General features: G+C 36.3%; 1 protein-coding gene across 1 annotated transcript; it reads left to right on the top strand.

Moving 5' to 3' along the window:
- The first annotated feature begins 568 nt into the window (after nucleotides 1-568).
- On the top strand, nucleotides 569-1030 carry LOC103725549 (ubiquitin-conjugating enzyme E2 D2-like). The gene has a single exon (XM_008822844.3). The coding sequence runs from the start codon at nucleotides 587-589 to the stop codon at nucleotides 1028-1030; it is 444 nt and encodes a 147-aa protein (XP_008821066.1). The 5' UTR covers nucleotides 569-586.
- Nucleotides 1031-20709: the final 19679 nt, after the last annotated feature.

Below are 20709 nucleotides of genomic sequence, written 5' to 3'. Positions count from 1 at the left end.
TTTCCAGCATTTTCCATTTAGTCCATCATGCTCCTCTACTACATTCCCCAAAACACTAATCCACATGCAGATCCTGAGTTCCCCTTGTCCTTGCATTCTACCCGAGAAGGGTGTCATATTGTCCTTGTCATTGCACCCTTTTGTGACCTCATAGTATGTCCCTGCTCGTTGACAAGACTTACATCTGTTCATCTGGGAACACAGCCAGTGGCAGGCTGCCTGGAGCAAGAGCTTAGTTTAGGCCTCTCCGGGCAGCTGTGACTTCTAACAGCTGTGCAATCTCTGGCCATCACAACCTTTAAAGGACTATAGCAGATTCTCTAGCTTCAGACACCTCATCAGTTGAAGCCTCAAGCCACAGGTGTTCGGAAGTCTTTCAGGTATACTTGAGGAGAAAATGTCTCTAGCCGTTGATCCTCTCTCTGCCCAATCTACTTTCCCTGAGTAATGTTTTTGTAGTCTGACCTACCCTTCCGTCTTAATATCCGGTAACTCAGCTCTCACGTCTCTTTGTACTTTGTTCACCAGATTCATCTACCAGCTGCTACGCCCAGTGCAGGGGATCCTTCATCATAATTTGGGGACCATGGCTCTCAAACGAATCCAGAAGGAGCTCTGTGCCTTCACTGGTGACCCTCCAGCTCAGTGTTTTGCAGCCCCCGTAAGAGAAAATATGTTCCACTGGCAAGCCATTATAATTGGGCCTGACGGCAGTCCCTACGAAGGAGGGGTTTTTTTCCTAACCATACACTTTCCAACCAGTTATCCTATTGATCCCCCGAAGGTGTCATTCATTACACGAATTTACCATCCAAATATCGGCAAAAATGGAAACATCTGTCTAGATATCTTGACTTATGAGTGGTCACCAGCATTTACAATTTCGAAAGTTCTCCTGTCTATCTGCTCCCTATTGTGCAATCCGAACCCGGAGTACGCTTTGGTTCCTGAAATTGCGAAGGTCTATTGCAACGACTTTAGAAAGTATGATAAACTGGCCCGAGAGTGGACAGAAAGATTTGCAAAGTGATGTCAGCATATAATTCCATGGCCAAAATAAAACGAAGCTGATCCTTCAGTTAATTGATCGTGTTTTTATTAGAATCATTGATGTGATGACTCCCCAGCCCTTCTAATCATGAATTGTAGAGCTTCCATATTAAGGCTACTATGGAAGAGAGGGGCAGATGCATGGGGTATAGGAAATGTGGGGTGAGGGGTGATGTTAGAGGGGGCAAACTGAGGTGTTGAAAAGAATATAAAATCAGTTTCAGCTTATATTTCTTTATTTCGAATTAGAAAACAAAATAAAAGGAAAAGTGGTGGCTTTAGGTTTCAAAGACAAGCAAGTCCACCAACCAGTAGTGAAGGAGCAATTTTTAAAAATTATCTGAGAATCACATACAAACATATAATGTGTTTTGTATAAAACTCACTACACATTGTCTACAATCCAATTGATCCCCTATTCTCTCCAATGCTTTTGAGTCTCAACATGTAGATAATGTAATGTTCAACCTCATTTGGTACCACTCTTTGCGGTAAATTCTGGATCCTTCTAAATCATCCTCACCCCTATGGTGGGATTATAGGCGTGATATTATATCTTCCTCCATTTCCATACTAGGAAGACTTTCCATGTAGACTATGGAAACTTTATTTTGAAGAGCATATTTAATTGGAGTTGTTATAAGCTAAATGTACTTGGCAGGTGTCACTGCACCTAGCTAGTTATCTGGGTGCTGGGCATTTAAACCCAGGTCCTCAGGCTTGCACAACCATCCCTTTACTGAGCCATCTCTGAAGCCCTGGAAAGACTTATTTTCATTCAGGTTCAGAAGTTTCAGTACATATCAACTGTCTGAACTTGGTGACATAATGTATTCTGGCAGAATGATGTGCTGAAATAGAACAGTTTACTCATGGTGACACAGACACAAAGGGGCTGGGGACAGACAGGATGTACATTTCCAGGGCACACTCTCAGTGACCTACTTCCTCCAATTAGGCCTCATTTCCAAATATGTAGCACCTCTCAAATTGTGACATCACATTATAACTCTTCAGCTGATTGGTCATTTAATTAATTCAGATATCTCATGATCTGCTCACTTCCAAATAGCATCATCTCTGAACAATGCTCCATTGACAATAATTTCATGTATTTTTGGTGTATGACCCATTGATTTTGGTTAGGGTTGCTTGAATGAACATGATCTTGAGGTTCATTTTACTAGAACATGCACTACTTTTTAGTGACTAGAGCACTGAAGAAAATAACTCTGTCTTCCCATAGGAACAATTAACTGTCAATATTCCTGACAAGGAGTGGGTGCTCATGAGTCACTCTTCATCCATGAACTGAGGATATGCCATGAGTTTATATTTTTTTTGAACTTTCAAACGCTCATCTAAGTGAAATAAGCCAGATTCTGTAAGACAATTATCACATCTTTCCTCTCAATGTGAGTTCACCACACACACACACACACACACACACACACACACACTTAATAGAAAGTATCTCAGAAGAGAAAGGGTCCCAGTGGGAAGGGGAACAGGGACAGGACAGGACAGGGCAATGGAAATGTAAATACATTCAAAGGACAAGACCTACTTTGGTGAAGGCTAAGCATATCGGGAGTTAGGCACATGCAGGTAAAAAATAAGTTACGGGCATTATATAATGTGTCTTATGACTCTAGAAAAACTGTGGCTCTCTCATGTCAAGAGATTTCGCTAGCAGGAAAATTAAGATTAGAAAGGAGAGGCAAATGAATCTCTGAATCTATGCTCTACATAAAGGGTTCCAGGACAACTCAGGCTACAGAGAGGACTTGTCTAAAAAAATCTAATTAATTAATTAATTAGCATTAATATCTGTAATATCTTATAATATCAATAAGTGACTGCCAGTTCTCCATCTCTCATTTTATTTATTTATCTGTATTTTTCAACTTTGTAATTGAGAACAATATTGATCCATTAATATACATTATTTGAATTAAAGACTAGCATCATTAACACATGACTCTTTTAGGCAATGTAAAGGGAAATTATCGGCCATGAGAACAATACAAACAAAATGTTATTGCTGACTCTCTCCAGCTATATCATTTCTGCATTCTTAAGAATTTATAAGGTTGTTACTTGAGCTTTCAGTTTTCTTCTTGAGATAAACAAAATGAGACCATGAAAACTAATATTAAGTTGGTGTGCTGGGTAGCTTTAGTGTCAACTTGAAACACCTGGGTTGAAGGAGCTTCAGTTGGGGAATTTCCTTTATTGGACTGGCCTATGGCCATGTCTGAGGTTCATTTTCTTGATGAGTGATGTGGGAGGGCCCAGCCCACTGTGGGTGGTGCCACCCCTGGACAGGTGGGCCTGTGTTGCATAAGAAAGCAGGCTGAGCAGGGGCCAGGGGAGCAAGCCAGTAAGCAGCATTCCTCCATGGCCTGTGCTCCAGCTCCTGCCTCCAGGTCCGTGCCCTTGGGCTCCCAGATGAACTGTGACCTGGGATATGTAAGCTAAATAAACCCTTTCCTCCCCAAGTTGGTAGTGGTCAGAGTATTTTGTCACATCAATGAAGAACAAACTAAGACAGTTGGGTTAAGCAGTTGAAACCTTGATACTTGATACTTGAATAGCTATTGTGTCGATAAAAAGTATGTTTTGTACAAGTAGATAATAGTTATTATTGATCCACCATAAATTATGTGAGAATGTAAGTTAACTAAACACTTTTCAACTTGACATTCGTGAAATTGTAGGCTTTTCATAAAAAAAATATGTATTTAACATTATTTCATAGTATCTTACTAAAAAAATAAGGTGAAAATATAAACTTTAGATCCCTACTTCTTTTATAAACTTTTAGCCCATTTATACATTCTACAACTAAATATTTTCAAAGGTATTGAATTTCAAACTTCACTGATCATGGCCTTAAGTAAGAAATAGAAGCATATCATAATCCATGAACTGCATGTGCATACATGTATAATTATAATCCCAAACATATAACCATTACTCAATATGTTTTCATATAATTTATTCCACAATGTTATGTGCTGTTTACGACCCACTAAAGAGATCGTATGAACTATCAAGACATGACTGATAAAAAAATTCTCTATATCTCTTTCATTTTTCTATGGTCATAGTTTGAACTATCTTTTCAATTATGACCATATAATAAGTGTTCATGTAATACACTATCTTTCTTTTGGATAGATTGTACTCATATATTGATAAGGATAATATATATTATGTCTTCCTCAGGGGTAAATATAGGACAGGTTTAAATCTGGTGATATTCCAAAGTTCCTAGTTTCTCATTTATAACATAAACACACATTGCATTTAGCTTTTATCTATGCTCTATATCGTCCCCATGGGATTTGTTAACAAAGGGAACTGGTGCAAAAATAGTGTTTATGCTGTTCATAATCAATAAAGTTATTTGACTCTAACCTAGAAATGTTGTGGTGTTCATTAAACTCTATAAACCTGCCATAAGTAACATGCTTTTCTTACAATTAAGACAATATTTTAGATCCTTCACCTGTCATGGATTATACAGATAAAAATTACTGTTAAAAAAATCAGGATTGAAACTGTAAGTGACTTTTGATTTTTCACCTACAATTAATGAATAGATTGTCATTAGTTTTTACCAGTTGTACTAATAATAGTGGCAATAATGACAAAAAATAGTTTCACTTAAAGAACCACAATAGTAACTAAACCCTTTTCTGTTCACTTCAAATTCTGTTTGTATAGAGAAACATTTAATTTTGGTAAACATCCTGGATGCATACTCAAATAAATTCTAAAATAGTTCTTCAAATCAAACACACACAAAGTTATTGATTGCAGGTTATTCATGAAGGTTAAACAAGGTACATGAATGTGTACCATAGAGCCATATGCAGCATGTAGAAGTAGTAAGGAAGTTTGCATAAAGAAGAATAAATAATTTTTAAAATTAAAAACAGTGCTGATACATGTGTTCCACCTCAATATATTATTGAGTTTAAATATATCATTTCTTCCAATCTGATTTTTATTAACCTAATATTCTTGAGTTTTTTTCCAAACCCATCAGAATCATGCATTTCTAAGAAAACTAAAAATGACTTAGTTCAAAATAAAGAAAATATTTATGTAGTGGATAGAGAGATAATCATATCTTAATTTGGGATATATGCATGTAGAGAATAGTAAGAAAAGTTTAGCCAGAACATTTGGCAAAGTATATGGCCCGTGAGATAATGTGTCCTATATTTAACTCCATGTTGTTAGATATTTGGTCAAACACAAGTCTACGTGATTTTGTTAATGTACTTTATAGATGATAATAAAACTTTAATCAATAGAATTTGGGTAAGGCAAGTGTGTGGTTAATGGCAAACTTTATTTCTACTTACTAAATAAACTTCAGCTTGAGCTAAATTGTCAGTCAGTGATTCCTGTTGTGTTCATGAAAGCTGCTCTGCCATACAAACATAGAAAGTTTGAACATAACAGTCCCATAAATTCATGAAATATTTATTGACAATACGTAGAGAGAGAGAGAGAGAGAGAGAGAGAGAGAGAGAGAGAGAGAGACTCAGACATAGACACACACATACACACACTATCATTTATATTTTTCTGGAGAACTATGAATAATATAAATTCTGGTACTGAAAGCACCTCTTGAGGAAGTGTCCTAGAAAAAGTTTGCTAAATTGTTTCTGGGGTTTCACTTTGTAAGTTTCTAATTAGTTGTAAGGGCATGAATGAATGACTGTGTTTCCAGTAATAAAGAGAGCATCAGTGGTCCATGGCACAATGTGGCAATAGAGAGACATAAAATATATTATTATATAGTCCTAATGAAATACAAAATGCAAAGTCCTGAATAGATATGGGCATTTTACCCTTGAAATATTTTTATCAAACTAATGTGTGTAATGATTTTGACTGGTTGCTCTTAATTGTGCTGAGCAAATTGAAGAAAGAAATGAATGAGCTCAGGGACTCAGTTTTCCAGCTGAGATGCTGTGCCAATTAGTTTAAAATTTCTAGTTCTTCTGTTGTTAGAGTTTGATCCTAAAATTTTCTCACACTTAATGTTTTGAATGCTTATTCTCTATTGTTTGAGAGTATATGGGGAGGTTGTAGACTCTTGAGGACAGAGTCTAACTGGAAGATATATGTCACTAAGGGTAGGCTTTTTAAAGTTCTAGCACAGACTATTGGTTGTGATCACTTTGCTTTTTAATCCATTACAGTCTGAAGAGTCTCTACTATAGGTTACTGACACTATGAACTCCCCCATGCTTCCCAAAAGTAATGAACTGAGCCGTTCTTAAACTATATGCCAAAATAAATCTCTTCTTCCATAAGTTCTTTCTGTATAGAATTTTGTCACAGTGCCCTAAAAGTACTTAGTACATCCCTGAATAAAATTATCATTCCTGGTACCCTCAGAGCTGATATTGCAAAAAAAAACTCATACACATAATGTCACAATGTGAATGGCTGAAATACAATTAAATTTAACTTCCCACCCTAGCAGAGCATGTACTGCTAAAGTGAGGGCACTGAATGGGAAACAAAATATTTATAAAACTTACTCTTAGGACACTTAGAAAGATTCTGACATAGTTGTGGACAATGAAATATTCAAATATTCAATTCTGATTATTTTTCTTTACTGCTGAGCAACTTGCATCTCTAAAAGAAAAGATTAATGTTGTTGGCCGAGGAAACCCCAATGATCTACTTAAGTGCAATAACATTAAAAATCATTGAGAATTCTCCTTAAGTTCTAATCTTAACACATTTTTGTCATCAGATCTTCAATGAGAATCAAGTTATAGAATGCCTGTATTTGTGAAGTATGAAGTGATTCACGAGATGGTATGCTGTGCTCCAAAATACTGAATGATTATTTCTCAACATGTATGAGCAGAAATAATAAAATATATGTGGAAATGTGTATTAAAGTTGTATTCTGATTGCGGGAAAACAGGTTAGATATATCTATAGTTATTGATTTAAGCTTAATCAGTAAAATTTGTATATTTATACTGCAGCTCTCTAAAACATAGACAAGAACATTATGTCTTTTAAACAAACTTGAATGCATACTTTCCTTAATTAACTTCAGAGAAAGTGATCTAAGGTTTGGAAAAAGAAATTCTAGAATGGACTTTCACTTGAGATCTCCTCACTCTGAGACAGGTCTATAGCATATACAATCCACCATTACGGTATATGAATTTATATGCTTAGATTCAGTATCTTTTTAATCTCTATGGTCATTTTTCTCTGTGTATCAAATCATACAAGCAAAGAAGATACTGCCACCAGTGAAATTGGATGCCTGAATTTTATGCAAGTGAGGCCGTTGAATTTCCAAAACATACTGGAATGAGCATCAAATTCAAAGCAGAATCAGTATGACAATGATACCTATTTAACTGAATTATTAATAGCAGTATTCCTCAAAACATAAAATAAATAAAGTATATTAATTCTTCCTGGATTCATATATGCAGAATAGCTCTATGTCAAATGAAAAAGTCCCAGTCACAAAACCAAGTCAGAGAAACACAAACAATTCTAAAACTTGGATTAGATGACAGTACCAAATAATTGAAGACGATGTTGTGTTCAATAAAGGAAAAGATGCTAGTACATTACCCAAAATATACAATGCTACTTTGTCTCAGTTATCCCCAAACAGGAAGTTTTATTTGAGTCTTTCACTGTTTTTTGCTTTGTCTTTTGTTTTGTGTTTGTTTTGATTTTTGAGACAGGATCTCACTGTCTCACTGTGTAGTCCTGGGTGGCCTGAAACTCCCTTTGTAGAACAGGCTACCATTGAACTCAGAGATCACTCTGACTGAAAGACACTGATACTTTTTCCAACTTTCATAATATTAATCTCATGGCTGTTATCCCAAAGGAATAACGGCCTTTTACAAAGGTGAGTATTAATTTTACAAGCTCAGTGGGATGTCAAAATAACTATTTCCCCAGAGATCACTGCACTTGGCCTGTAAGATGACATTGCACCAAACTCAAAATATCCCAGTGGTTCAGCCAACATATCAGGAGTTTTTAGAGGCAATGTCATAAGCAGAGTTTTAGCACAAACTCATCTCACAGTGTGCACTAGTAGTTCCCCAACATGTCCTCTTCTTATTACTTCAGTTATGAAGTGAAGAAATGGAATGATTAAACACATGAGGCTGGGGTTTATGAGGCCCCACTCCTCCATGAGGCTTTATAAGCAGTTAATGGTTGCCAGCAGGAGGGACTCATGAGACACCACCCATCCCTTGGAATTTATAGGCTTGCTGTGCAAGTGGGAAGGTCTCATAAGACATGGCCTCTCCTGGAGGAATTATAAATAGTTAACTGCTGCTAGTGGGAGGGGCTGACAAGGCACCATTACACTCTATGAATTGTAGGAAGTTATTTGTTACTGAGGGAGGGGTTCCTGAGGCCCCTGGCTGCTCTAAGGATTTATAGCTACTTAACACTTGGTAGGGGGGAGAGTTCCTGAGACACCACCCCTCCCTGAAGATATATAGACAGTTAAATATTGCTGAGGGGGAAAGGCATTTTCTTCAGTAGTATAACCACCCATAACTTGTCCACATTGCTGCTAATAAGCCCTCACTCATGTTTCTGTAAAAAAGCATAATTAAACACTTTGGTTCGTCAAGTTAGAATTGGGTAGCATAATCTTTTTGGTCTTTCACTGGTGCCATATCTGGGGCAAATGGGCATTAGCTTGTTTCTACCAGGAAATTTCATACCAATAATGACCTAGTCAAGTTGACAAATACAACTGTCCATGTCAAATCCAACCATTATCAAATTAGCACAAATATATATGTACTCAATCAATACTTAGTTTCCAAATAAAGATAATAATATAATCAAATTGTCCTTTACTAGCTCACAAACACTGTCTTTCCAAAGAAGGTGATGAAGTAGCTTTGAGAGATTTCCATTGTCTTTGATATCCTAGAATTAAAATGGTATGATTTAAATCAGCAATATTAAATTATAAAGTGATAGAAAACCAATGAATTCATAAAAAGGATATCTTTTTACAAGATAAAAGAAAGAAGGACAGATAGGTCAATATATAGGTAGTTATAAAAATGTACAATTATATGCTTATATTTTCATAGCATAAGAAAGGAATGCTATGATAAATTCAGACATCAGCTCTGCAACTGGTCATGTTGTTACTGCATAGAAACAATTTCTTCTCATATTCTTTGGTTTTCTCTTTACCCATATTGGGTACCTCAATTGACTTTGGTTCTTTGTCTGGTAGTCAAACAACAAAAGATCTGAATCATTTCTGGCTTTGCCTTAATGAAGCTGTTATAGTTTTCCAGTGACTTTATTGTCAAGGCGTGGTAATACTAAGAAACACTCCAAACTACAGACATATTCTTCTTTGTATCCACTGGGGAGTAGCACTGAAATGTCTCCCTGGCTGTCAGGATCAATTACTCTAGTAACTAAAGTATTTCCTGTCTTTGGTTGTTTACTCAAAAGCAGAAGGAGTTGAAGGAGCCCAGCTTTGAACATTAACATCTAATTGAATGAAACCTTTGTTGCGTATTCTGTTGGAATAATTTCTCCTTTTGTGAGTAAGACTTCTAGGCTTTCAGAGAACAGAGTCACAAAGACAGAAAACAGAGATTTTGCTATTGAGTCGCTAGGGATAATAGTATCATCAGTCATATTACAAGCTATGGAGTATTGTTCCACAAATCATAGATATAAGAGAAACAGCCATGCACTGAAAGCTGAGATGTAGCGTAAACAGCCTTTAGAGAACTTTGCTCCAACCCTACAAGTTTCTGCTGCCCACCCAGCATTACTACTTACTCTTTAAAAAGACCATTCACCATCCCATCAGTGCTGCTGCTTCTGGTTGATGAGAAACATAGTAAGATCATTAAATTCCACTGTCACAGTTCATGTGCTATATAAGTGAGTTTCTTAATTAGAAGCAATGCTCTGTTGAATAACATTATGGTTTATGAGGCATTCTGTAATATATAGATAGTAGTTATGGCAGAATCATTACATGCCAGAAAGCTAAATCCATGTCCAGAATGTCAATTGAAGCAAGAATTAAATATTGCCTTTATCATGATGAAAGTAGTAAAATATGTTAACTTGATCATCATAAGGGGGGAGGTGAGGATAGGGGAGGGGATTTAAATAACATCAAACTATATTGCATAACAATCGCAAAAATTCAATTTAAAAAAGAAATGTGATACCAAAAATTCAGTCGTGATTTCTTTTGCTGCCATATTTGGCATTCATCCCTGACTATATTGCATTGCTTTAGTTAGCTGAATGAAGTCTACATGTCAGAGTCTATAAATAAACTCCTTAGCTGTTACTAGGCATCATCTGTTTAAAACCCATTGCTAAATGTGATGGGTAGATGTGGAAAAAGGTTTATGGCTATAAAAATGGGTTACTAAAGCCAACATGTAACTAGAATTTTTCTCTTTTCAGAATTTCCTTTAAAGGCCATTCACATAGAACATAAATAACTTCAAATTTTTCATCTATTGAGATAGAGCTCCTTATTATTAATTTTCTATTTTTCCTGTGTCCCGTGTCCCTGATAATTGAGTCAACCCTTTGGGTTCAACCAATAATTTAATGACTCTTAACTCTCTACATCTACCCTAAAGAGCAAAATGAATAGCTATGTGCACTAATCAGAGTCTTGGCTACCGAGAAGATTTCCCTTCAGCACTGTTTCTAAATGTATCAGAAAGGGCATATAGGGTTGCTTAGATCAATGTCCATGAAGAGCCTACATATCACACAAAGATAGCCCCACAACACATGCCAGAATTTTCTTTCTCTGTCAAATGATTTCAGAGATTTCCCATGACCCTGTAGTTGCAAGTTGAAAGAGAGAAGGTAATGCTGGAGGAGCAGAAATGATGAGAATTTATGTTTTCTTTCATGTAACTTATGTCTGCTTCAAAGTTTTCTTGATCCAGATTTTATATATAATTACATGTATATATTAGTTAATAAATATATTTCAAGCTCATGTTGGAGGATTATTTTGTTCATAAAGAAATGTGTAGATGAGTGGATGTGCTATGACTTTGTTTTGTAATATAGCAGAGCAGTGCGTGCTGGGCAAGACATAATAAAAATTCATTTTACACTGTTGAGGAGATTGAGGAAAGCTAAGATCTGGAGCTACTTTTTGGGAAAAGGTCTTCTTACTGTTTCATTCATAAATAGGCAGGCAGTGCAGACTGACAGGGAACATAACTTGCTCATTTATAAGTGCCAATCTCACACTGAGGAATGGAGACATCATCACCTCTTATTTATAACAGTTAAATGTCAATGTGAGTTTAGAATGGTAAAAACTTTCAAACCATAACTGAAAGTCAGGAAACAGACAATGCATGGTGAACAGTCCAGGTTATGTAGTAACATGATAAGCAAGCATTCAGTCCCTTATATGGCCCAGTTAGTAAGTCAAAACTTTTTAACATTCATTTTTTACTGAATTTTTGTGTATTTCATATAAAACATTTTAATCATCTTTATATCCCCTCTCCCATTCATACATCCACAGTCCTCCCATAGCCCCATCACCAGATTTCATGCATCTGTTATTAATGTTAAGGCCAGTCAAGTCAAGTTTTTGTCCCTCAGTACAAATTCATCCACTGGAGTCTAGTCTGCATATCTAGAGACAGTCCATTAAAGATCAGTTCTCCCTCACCCAGAAGTAATCAGCTGCCAATAGTTCTTTGACTAAGGTTGGGGCCTGATGCCCATTTACCCAGTTCTATGCTGGGTTTTTGTTTAGCTTTGAAGGGTCTTGTACATTCTGACATCATTGCTGTACGTTCATATGAGCAAGTTCCCAGAAGCCAGGAAGACTCCATTTTCTTATCATGCACCAACCCTGGACCTTGCAGTCTCAAATGACTCAAATTAGCAATCTAACAAATAGAGGTTCAGATAAAATTAAGAAAAAGACTCTCATCTCATTTTTGAGAGTCCATTTGTAGCCGGGCATGGTGGCACATGCCTTTAATCCTGGCACTGGGGAGGCAGAGGCAGGTAGAACTCTGTTGAGTTAAAGGCCAGCTTGGTCTACATAGTGAGTTCCAGGCCAGCTGAGGCTACAGGGGGACCCTATCTCAAAAAAAAAGACCAAGAAAAAAAAATATATATGGTTTGAATGAGAAATGAAAATATCCCCAACAGGCTCCAAGTATTTGAACACTTTGTTCTCATTTGATGGCACTGTTTTGGGAAGATCATGGAACCTCCACAAGGTGTGATCTTGCCAGTGGAATTATGTCACTGGGTGCAGATTTTGAGAATTGGAAGCCCTGTTCCACTTACTGTTTTTCTCTCTGCTTCCTGTGCCTTTTTGAAGATACGAGTCCTCAACTTTCTGCTCTGACTGCATCCTCCCATGCCTCCCTTGCTATGATGAATTTCATCCCTCTGAAACCCTGAGTCAAATAACTCTTCCTTCTATAAACTATCTAAGATATATTTTTTAATAAAAACAACAGAAAAGTAATGAATATATACACACGCTCACTGTGAGTGTGAATGTTTGGCTGTGTGCATATGTGGGGAATCTACAGATTCATATCTTTGCATGTGAAGCTTAAAGATAAATATTGGGCTTCTTTTTAAATACATCTTCATCTTATTTTGTAAGATTCTTTTGAAGAATCAGGAGATGGACAGCTGTGAATCCTGCAAGTACCAGGGATCATCTGTCTTCACATCCCCAGCACTGAAACTGCAGATATTGGACACTGCATCCAGCTTTCATGTGGTTGTTGAGGATCTGAACTCAGGTTCTCATGGCTGCACAGCAAACCCGTTGACAGTGACCTTCAAAGTATTTCTGAAGTTTATTTTCATTTTATTTGGCCTAAATCTACAATAAATATTTCTGATATTTTAAATACTTGACCTATGAAGATAAACTCCTAATGGTACTAGGGAAATGTACAGTGTGGGGCATTTTACCACCCACTCTCTTCTCAAAATTCCCTGACATCAGATGTTACCATAGCAACTGACTGGAAGTAGCAGGAGCAGCAACAGCACTAACAGCCTTCTGAGAATACCCTATCTGGGGAAATCCATACTCTGCTGAAACTGGTCTATCAGTGCAATTCTTTCTGGGAGTCTAAGTCATATATCTATTCTGGCTATGGAATTTTTCACTTATCTTTGAGCAAATTCTGTCCAGCAATAGAGGTGACTGACAAGGGATCCTATCCTTTATTACCCATGTGGCCAGACTTAAGGATATGGCTGGGATTTGAACCCAGGTCTTCTGCAAGAGCAGCCAGTGCTCTTAGCCACTGAGCCATCTCTCTAGCCCCTGAAGTGAATTTTTTTTAGAAGAAGCATTTAATTACAGCTTTACCATACCGACTGGCTTTTACATAGACCTCTGTGATTTCGGAATAAACAAGACTGAGATTTGGAAAGCTGTTTCTCATTTCCAATAGTGATTATAAGCACTATGCTGAGGTTATAGTTCAATAAAAACAAAACTAAATTCTATTTGTTGACTTTCTAGGTAGGTATGCCCAGGTGATTCTAAACTCTGCAATGCCAAGCATCAATAGAGGAAAAGTAGTGTTTGAATTTAAGGCAATTATGGCTAGGATTTTTTCCCCAAGTCTAATTATGGGTAGTCATTTTAATTCCCTAAAAACTTTATTGTGTTTTATGTGACCTAGTATCTACTATCGGTACTGATTTATGTTTCCTTTGTTAACATTTGCCCTGCTATCCTATGGGAATTGTCACCAGTTAGGGCTATCATAATGGGACACAAAGAAAATTATAGTTTTGACTCATGGAACATAGCTTTTGACATGGCCCTCTGAAATTTACAGACAGATATAAAACCTTTCAAAATGCCGATAAGGATCTGGCTACATATTAGTTTTGCTCCTACTGAACTCTTTTGATACCTAGGAGATGCTCAACAGAATAACCCCATGGTGAAAAATTATAAAGCCAGAAATTATCACGTTATGTTTGACAGCTAAATGTATAAATTTTCCCCCATCAAAAGGCAAATAGATGTGCAATCAGTCACATTCTGGATCCATGAAAGGATGGTCCATAGAAATCCTGACATTATGATATTACATGCTTGCATATGTGTACTGTTCTCTCCACAAGCCACTGAATCAGCATGAAAGGCTCTCCTACTTTCTAGATTCTGGCTGAAGCTAAAAAAATTGGTCATGCATAGATTCCCAAGTCAACAGGTGAGGGTATTCTTGGTAAATTTATTGCATGAGGGCCTCTCACCCATCTACAAGGTTTTCCTGGATTCTGGTTACAGTTAGTGTCTTTATGGGTTTAGCCTAACTACTTCAATGTATACTATTGATTAAGACCATGTATTATACAAATTATAAAAATATATTAATTCCTGTTCACATATTTTTGGCAGTTTGCTTCTAATAACATTCTCCCATTTATGACACAACCTACATGGCAGTAGGTCCAAGAACTAAATTATTGGACTGGATTAGGCAAACCCAAAGAAGGAAATCCCTTGAAGAAAAGTTACATTAAGATACCTGTGAACTTGACTGCCAGATGAGCATGTTCGCAGCTGGGACTGACCTAACATTGTAAACTGTTTCCTTCTAGTGGTATCACACATATCACTGAATATTAGAATTTCTTTTTATTCAGCTTTACCACGCTATGCTTTAAGAGTCATTCCAATGTTTCAATTTTTGGTCATAATTGGACTATGTATAAACTGATACTTTGGGACAGGTAAAATAAATGCTGTACCAAAATTTAAAGAAAATTTATATTTCTGTGGTGGTGAACTCTAAAGCATCACTTCCTGTCTTAATAACTATTGAAACTCAAAATCTTTATACTCAATATCCTGGCATATCAGTTCATTTCAGTGATGTTGATTATAGCATTTCACTCCTCTTGCCTCAGAATTGTTAATTACTTGCTACTGCATTTCTTCAAATGCTAATGTATTCTGGCTCGTGACAGGGTAGTCTATGTTTTATTTATAGATTCTAATAATCAAGGCATTCTAGTTAATCTTCTTGGTTGACTCGACTGGTTACTGAATCACCATGGAGGCACACCTCTTTGCTTCTCTGGCGGCCAGTGTGATTCCTCGGATGTTTCATTCAGGAGTAACAACTCAATTCTAGATGAAGGCTGCATAAGCACGTGAACTGGGGTTCCCGACTAAATAAAACAGAGAAAGTCATCAGACACCAGAATTCATATTTCTCTGCTTCTTGTCTGTGGCTGCAATGTCGCCAGCTGTCTCATGCCCCAGCTGCCAAAGCTTCCCCTCAGTGATGGATTATATCTTTGGAGTGTGGGCCAAAACAAAATTTCTTCCTCAATTTTCTTTTGGTAATATTTTTTCATAGCAATGAGAAAAATAACTCATAGGCATATATTATTTAAAATTTTATTTAGTTTAACACTGTACTTCAGTTATATTAGTGATCTAATAATATTATATAGTAATATATATATAATATTATAAATATAGCTGTAAGGTATATGTATAAATGTGTAATTAGTGTGTCAAATGATGAAAAATTCACTACTGTATCTGATCTCTGATATAATCTGAAAAGATGGAAAATGCATAGTAGGCCTCTTTGGATAGTGGAAGCAACAATCTTCATCTAAGGTTATTTCTCACATATCATACAACTTCTGTTTCAAAGTGAAATCCAGAGCAAGATGAGGAGGAGTTTGTTTGTTTGTTTGATTGTTTGTTTTTGAAACTCCATCAATGTGAGAAACTCTGTACATAAAGGACCCGAACCATAAATGGGGGAAAGGACAGGGTGGAAACTAAGTCTGGAGATGCAGACAGAGACAGATATTAATGAACTACATATCCCATATGGAGATACTTGACTTTTTCCTGGAGTTTTAAAGCATGTTGACAAAAATTCATTGCATCAAATAAAGATGCCATCATATCCTAAAAGCCAAATTTCATGTTAAATGTTCTTATCACTATGAGAATGGCAGGTATCTGACCGTGCAATGCTGTATTTGATAGGATCTTAAGAGACAGATTGATTTGGTGGTGTCTCCTTGGTAAAATAATATCTGTGCCTGAATTTTTGTGTTTGCTGCTGTCAAAAAGTCTGCCTTCATGGTTGTTACTACAACCTCCATCTCCGCAGAAGCATAAACATTCCCAGTCACTGTGACAACACATGGTTCCCAAGAGAAAAAAAGAGTTGTGATTTGTTTTTGTTTCTCTTGGATTGTTTTTGTTTTGATAGTCCCTTATATTAGCCACAAGTGTACCTTTTATATTTTGGAACAAAGCCTTAATTGATTGGTAGGTGAGTACTTAGGTAGAGCTTTCATCTGTAATATTCTTCTAAGTCCTGGGTGTTGAAGATTTAATCTATAACTTGGGTCACTTAAGTTTTAGGAATCTTACATGGTGGAACCTAGTGGGAGACATTCTGATCTGATCTGGAAGAGGATAATGGGACCTCAACTCTTTTCTTTCCCTCATACTTGTTCTTGGCCATGAGGTGAGCAGGGTTCCTTCACCATATACATCTACTATGATGTCGTACTTGGCCAAGTGCCCAACTTGCCATGGACCCAACTTCCCAAAACTTTTAGCAAAAATAATCCTTAACTCTTTTTTTTAATCTTGGCCACATCAAATATTTAGTCAAGGTGACAGTTGACTAAATCTCCACTCTAAATTTGAGAAACAGCATTTTGACTTACTAGCACTTTAGAAAGGAGTTAATGTATGCTTAGGAAATATCATTTTCAAATGACCTTAGATGTTCGATTTACACAGTTTTAAAGTTCAATGTAAGTGTCAGCTCTCCATCATGTAAATTATATAGCAAAGATGAGATCTGTTTTGATTAGTCCCAAATGTAAATTCAAGTTACCTGAAGTAACCTAAATACAATTTCCCAACTGCTGATGCCATACTTTCTCCAAGCATTGATTTCTAATGAGGAATTCCTATGTCACTTGACCATGGGAGAGAAAACCCAGTATGATATGCAAGTACCAACTTGAAGCAGAGACCTCCAACATGAGAACACTTTTCTGGGACATCACCAAATGATTGTGCCAAGAAGAGTCCAGAGGGTGGGTAAAATTTCAGAAAATGTTCTTGATTGTTAAGTTTGCTCACACATGTACATGTGTGAAACTGTACAATAATCCATTGGGTATGGATATCGGCTAGGCTGGTTAGGCTTTATTGTTGTGGACTTGAAATGACAGTGTTTGGAAAACTGATCTAGTAGATCTTAGAGGCATATAACTCTCCCTCTCTCTGAAGGAGTGAAAACATTAATGCATTTGCATTCTATGTGAATATTCACCTAAACATTAACTCAGCACAAGAAGATATTTTAAAATAGTGTTATCTATTCTGTGGATATGTCACTCTCTTTCCCCAGTCACTCCTGTCATTATCCAAATGAGTTAATAGTAACTGGAAGATATGTGGCAGTTATAAGGGCTCAGAAAGATATGTGGCAGTTACGTGGCAGATATGTGGCAGTTATGGACAGATGTGTGGCAGTTAGAAGGGCTCAGAAATATAGACATTTGATTTCTAAGAAAAAACTGATTTAATAATATATGAAGAAAAAATGAAATGCAACCGAGACCAATTTCCCACCACTTGCCATCTTCAAAGTATGCCCAACCTGTAGCCTGCAGACCACATGCATCCCAGGACTTTTATGAATGCCATAAAACCCATCTATAGATGTTAACATCATATCAAAGTATCCCAAATATGTGATTTAGGTCATTTCAGTCATGAAAGTTGCAGGATATGCTTCTAAGATTTTAATATTATATTTGTTTGTTTGTTTATTATTTATTTATTTATAAGTGTGTGTGTGTGTGTGTTCATGCACATGTAAGTGTAAGAGAATAACTTATAGGAGTAAGTTCTCTCCACCCACCATATGGGTCCCAGGGATTTTTTAGGTCCTCAAACTTGGAGGACAGTAACTTTACAGTCTGAACCATTTAAGCATCTCAGGGGAAGAAGTTTTAACACTGGAATGAACAGTTACTCTGGATACAGATTAAATTTACCTGCACTTGCTTTTTCTGTCAAAACTGATATGTGGTTACAAAATGTCTAATCACATTCCAGTATTCCACATGACATTGCTTCTGACTAAATAGCTCATATCTGAGAAAATTATATTGATTTAAAGTCCATTATTCACTGGCCCTCTTTCCATGTTTTTCAAGTTTACAACCAAAGTCAGCCATAGCATACAGTTTATCCTTTCACTCCTCAGTCTGGCTTTCCCTATACCTCCCATGCCCCTCCCTGCTTAAGCCCTTCTGCTCCCACTGATCTTCCCACTTTCCTTTTACCTATAATCTATTATCCTTCGTCACTCATCATGTTCCCCCACCAAAAGGCCTCTTTCTATTTTTCTTTGCTTAAATTTAATATATATATATAATTTTTATTTTATGTGTATGAATGTATTGCCTGCATATATGCAAGTGCATCTGTGTCATGCAATGCTCGAGGGGATCAGAAGAGGGCGTTGAATTCCCCTGGAACTGGAGATACAGATAGTTGTTAGCCTCCATGTGGATGCTGGGAACTGAACCTAAGTCATCTGGAGAGCAACCAATGTTCTTACCTGTTGATCCAACTCTCTGGCCTGCTGTGCTCCGATGTAAGTATAAAAAAAACGAACAAAATATTTGAAGCTAGGATCCCATTAGTGTGAATATAAGGCATTTATATTTCTGGAACTGAGTTAACTGGAATGAATGAAACTGGAAAATATTATGAAGTTTCTTAGCAAAAGAGCAAAGGAACCCACAAATCAAAGCACTTTTCAAATACGTTGTTAGAAACATCAAATAGGTGGTTGACAGCAAAGTGGGGAATACTGGTTCTCCTGGCTTATAGGTATCATGCTATCTGGCAATATTATTAACTTTTGGGATGATGGAATATAAGGAGTCGGTTCTTACATTACAATGAATTTACCTAATAATCAGAGAATATTAGGTCACACACAGAGGAAGACAATGACTAAGATAATATGGAACTGAGCCAAGGAGATACATCATTAACATCTCTTTATATCATTTAGTTCTAATGAGAACTACAGAAGTTGCCTAGAAGCTGCAACTTCTATCTGGGAACATTTTTTCATATTTCCCTCTGTTGGCCAAGCATCATATTTATGCATGAGGATCAAATGCTATTATAATAAATACTATTTAGTATACCTTGTCACTTGGATGGCTCCTTTCTAAGATCTGATTTGGATGAGGCTGAGCAGTAAGCACAGGAAAGTAGTCTATCAGAGAGGAAAATCTAGTAAAGCATTATGGAAGAAACTTTCCAACCATATTATCAAAATCTACTTGGCATTATTATGTTATTATTTTTATCCTGTGTGTCTGTCATAAGATTTTCAGGTGACATATAATAGTACAACACAATTTTCTTTTCTCAGGTACCAAATATTATTAATAACAGTGATGGAAACAAGAACACAGATTCATTAGAAATAAAAATTTTATAGTCATTCTTAACAGTCAGAAAGAGAAATGGGATTCTACTAGAAGTCAGTAAAATATTACTCACATTTTTCAGTCTTGGCCAACTATTCTAATGGATGGCATGAATAATCATTTAATCAAAAAATCAAAAATCAAAAATTTCAGGTCAATGAATACTGTTGTTATTAGTCATTTATATCTTTTGACTAGTTTAGGTAAGATTTAATCCAAATATTTGGGTATTTCCATCTAGAATAAATGAACTAAGAGTCACTTTAGAGTCTCAACACATGTAGCACTTTGGGGAGTTTTTATTTATTTTTTCTTGACATGGTTGATATCAGTAGAAACATAATAACCCAATTTGATGGATTACTATGAGTAATCCATTTCCTGAGTAGAAGTCTGTTTGGGTTTGGCCACAAGAGTTTGGATTTAAATTATATCTTCCTCCAAAATTGAGGTTCTTCTGGAAAATTTAAAGTAAGCTTTTGTTAATTTTGAAAACTTGATTCTTGGGCTGTGAAATAGAGGGTAAAATTGCTGACCACCAGACTTGACTACCACAGTTTGATCCCCATGGTAGAAAGAGAATCCATTCTCACAAGTTATCTGAAGAAGGACACACAGGTGCCATGGCACATGCTTGTACACACACACACACACACACACACACACACACACACACATACAGAGAGAGTCATTAATAAAAATGTAATAAAATTCAAAATAAAAAAGCTAGAATTTTTCATCCAAATTATAATGAGTAAAGATGCTTCCTCAACTAAAACCATTTGGCTTTTCCTTTAATCTTCTTTTTTAATCTTCTTTACCAAAAATACACTTTATATCTAGAAACCTTATCTCTTTGTCTTACTTGATGTTTCATTCTGATTCATTATCATCATAAGTAATACACAATTTTGAAAAAAAACTTTATTTCTCATAAAACAATTATATTTTATTTCAAACACAGGCAGACATAACTCAAAAACAGGCAAAATACGTCAACAGTTTTGGAGACATTTATTAACCAATTTATTAGAGATTTTAAGTCTTATTGTGACAGAT

Source organism: Nannospalax galili, unplaced genomic scaffold (genome assembly GCF_000622305.1).
Source record: "Nannospalax galili isolate Female #2095 unplaced genomic scaffold, S.galili_v1.0 scaffold10, whole genome shotgun sequence".
Taxonomy (NCBI): Eukaryota; Metazoa; Chordata; class Mammalia; order Rodentia; family Spalacidae; genus Nannospalax; species Nannospalax galili.
The sequence above is the reverse complement of the archived record's forward strand: the minus strand, read 5'-3'. Positions and strand labels throughout refer to the sequence as shown.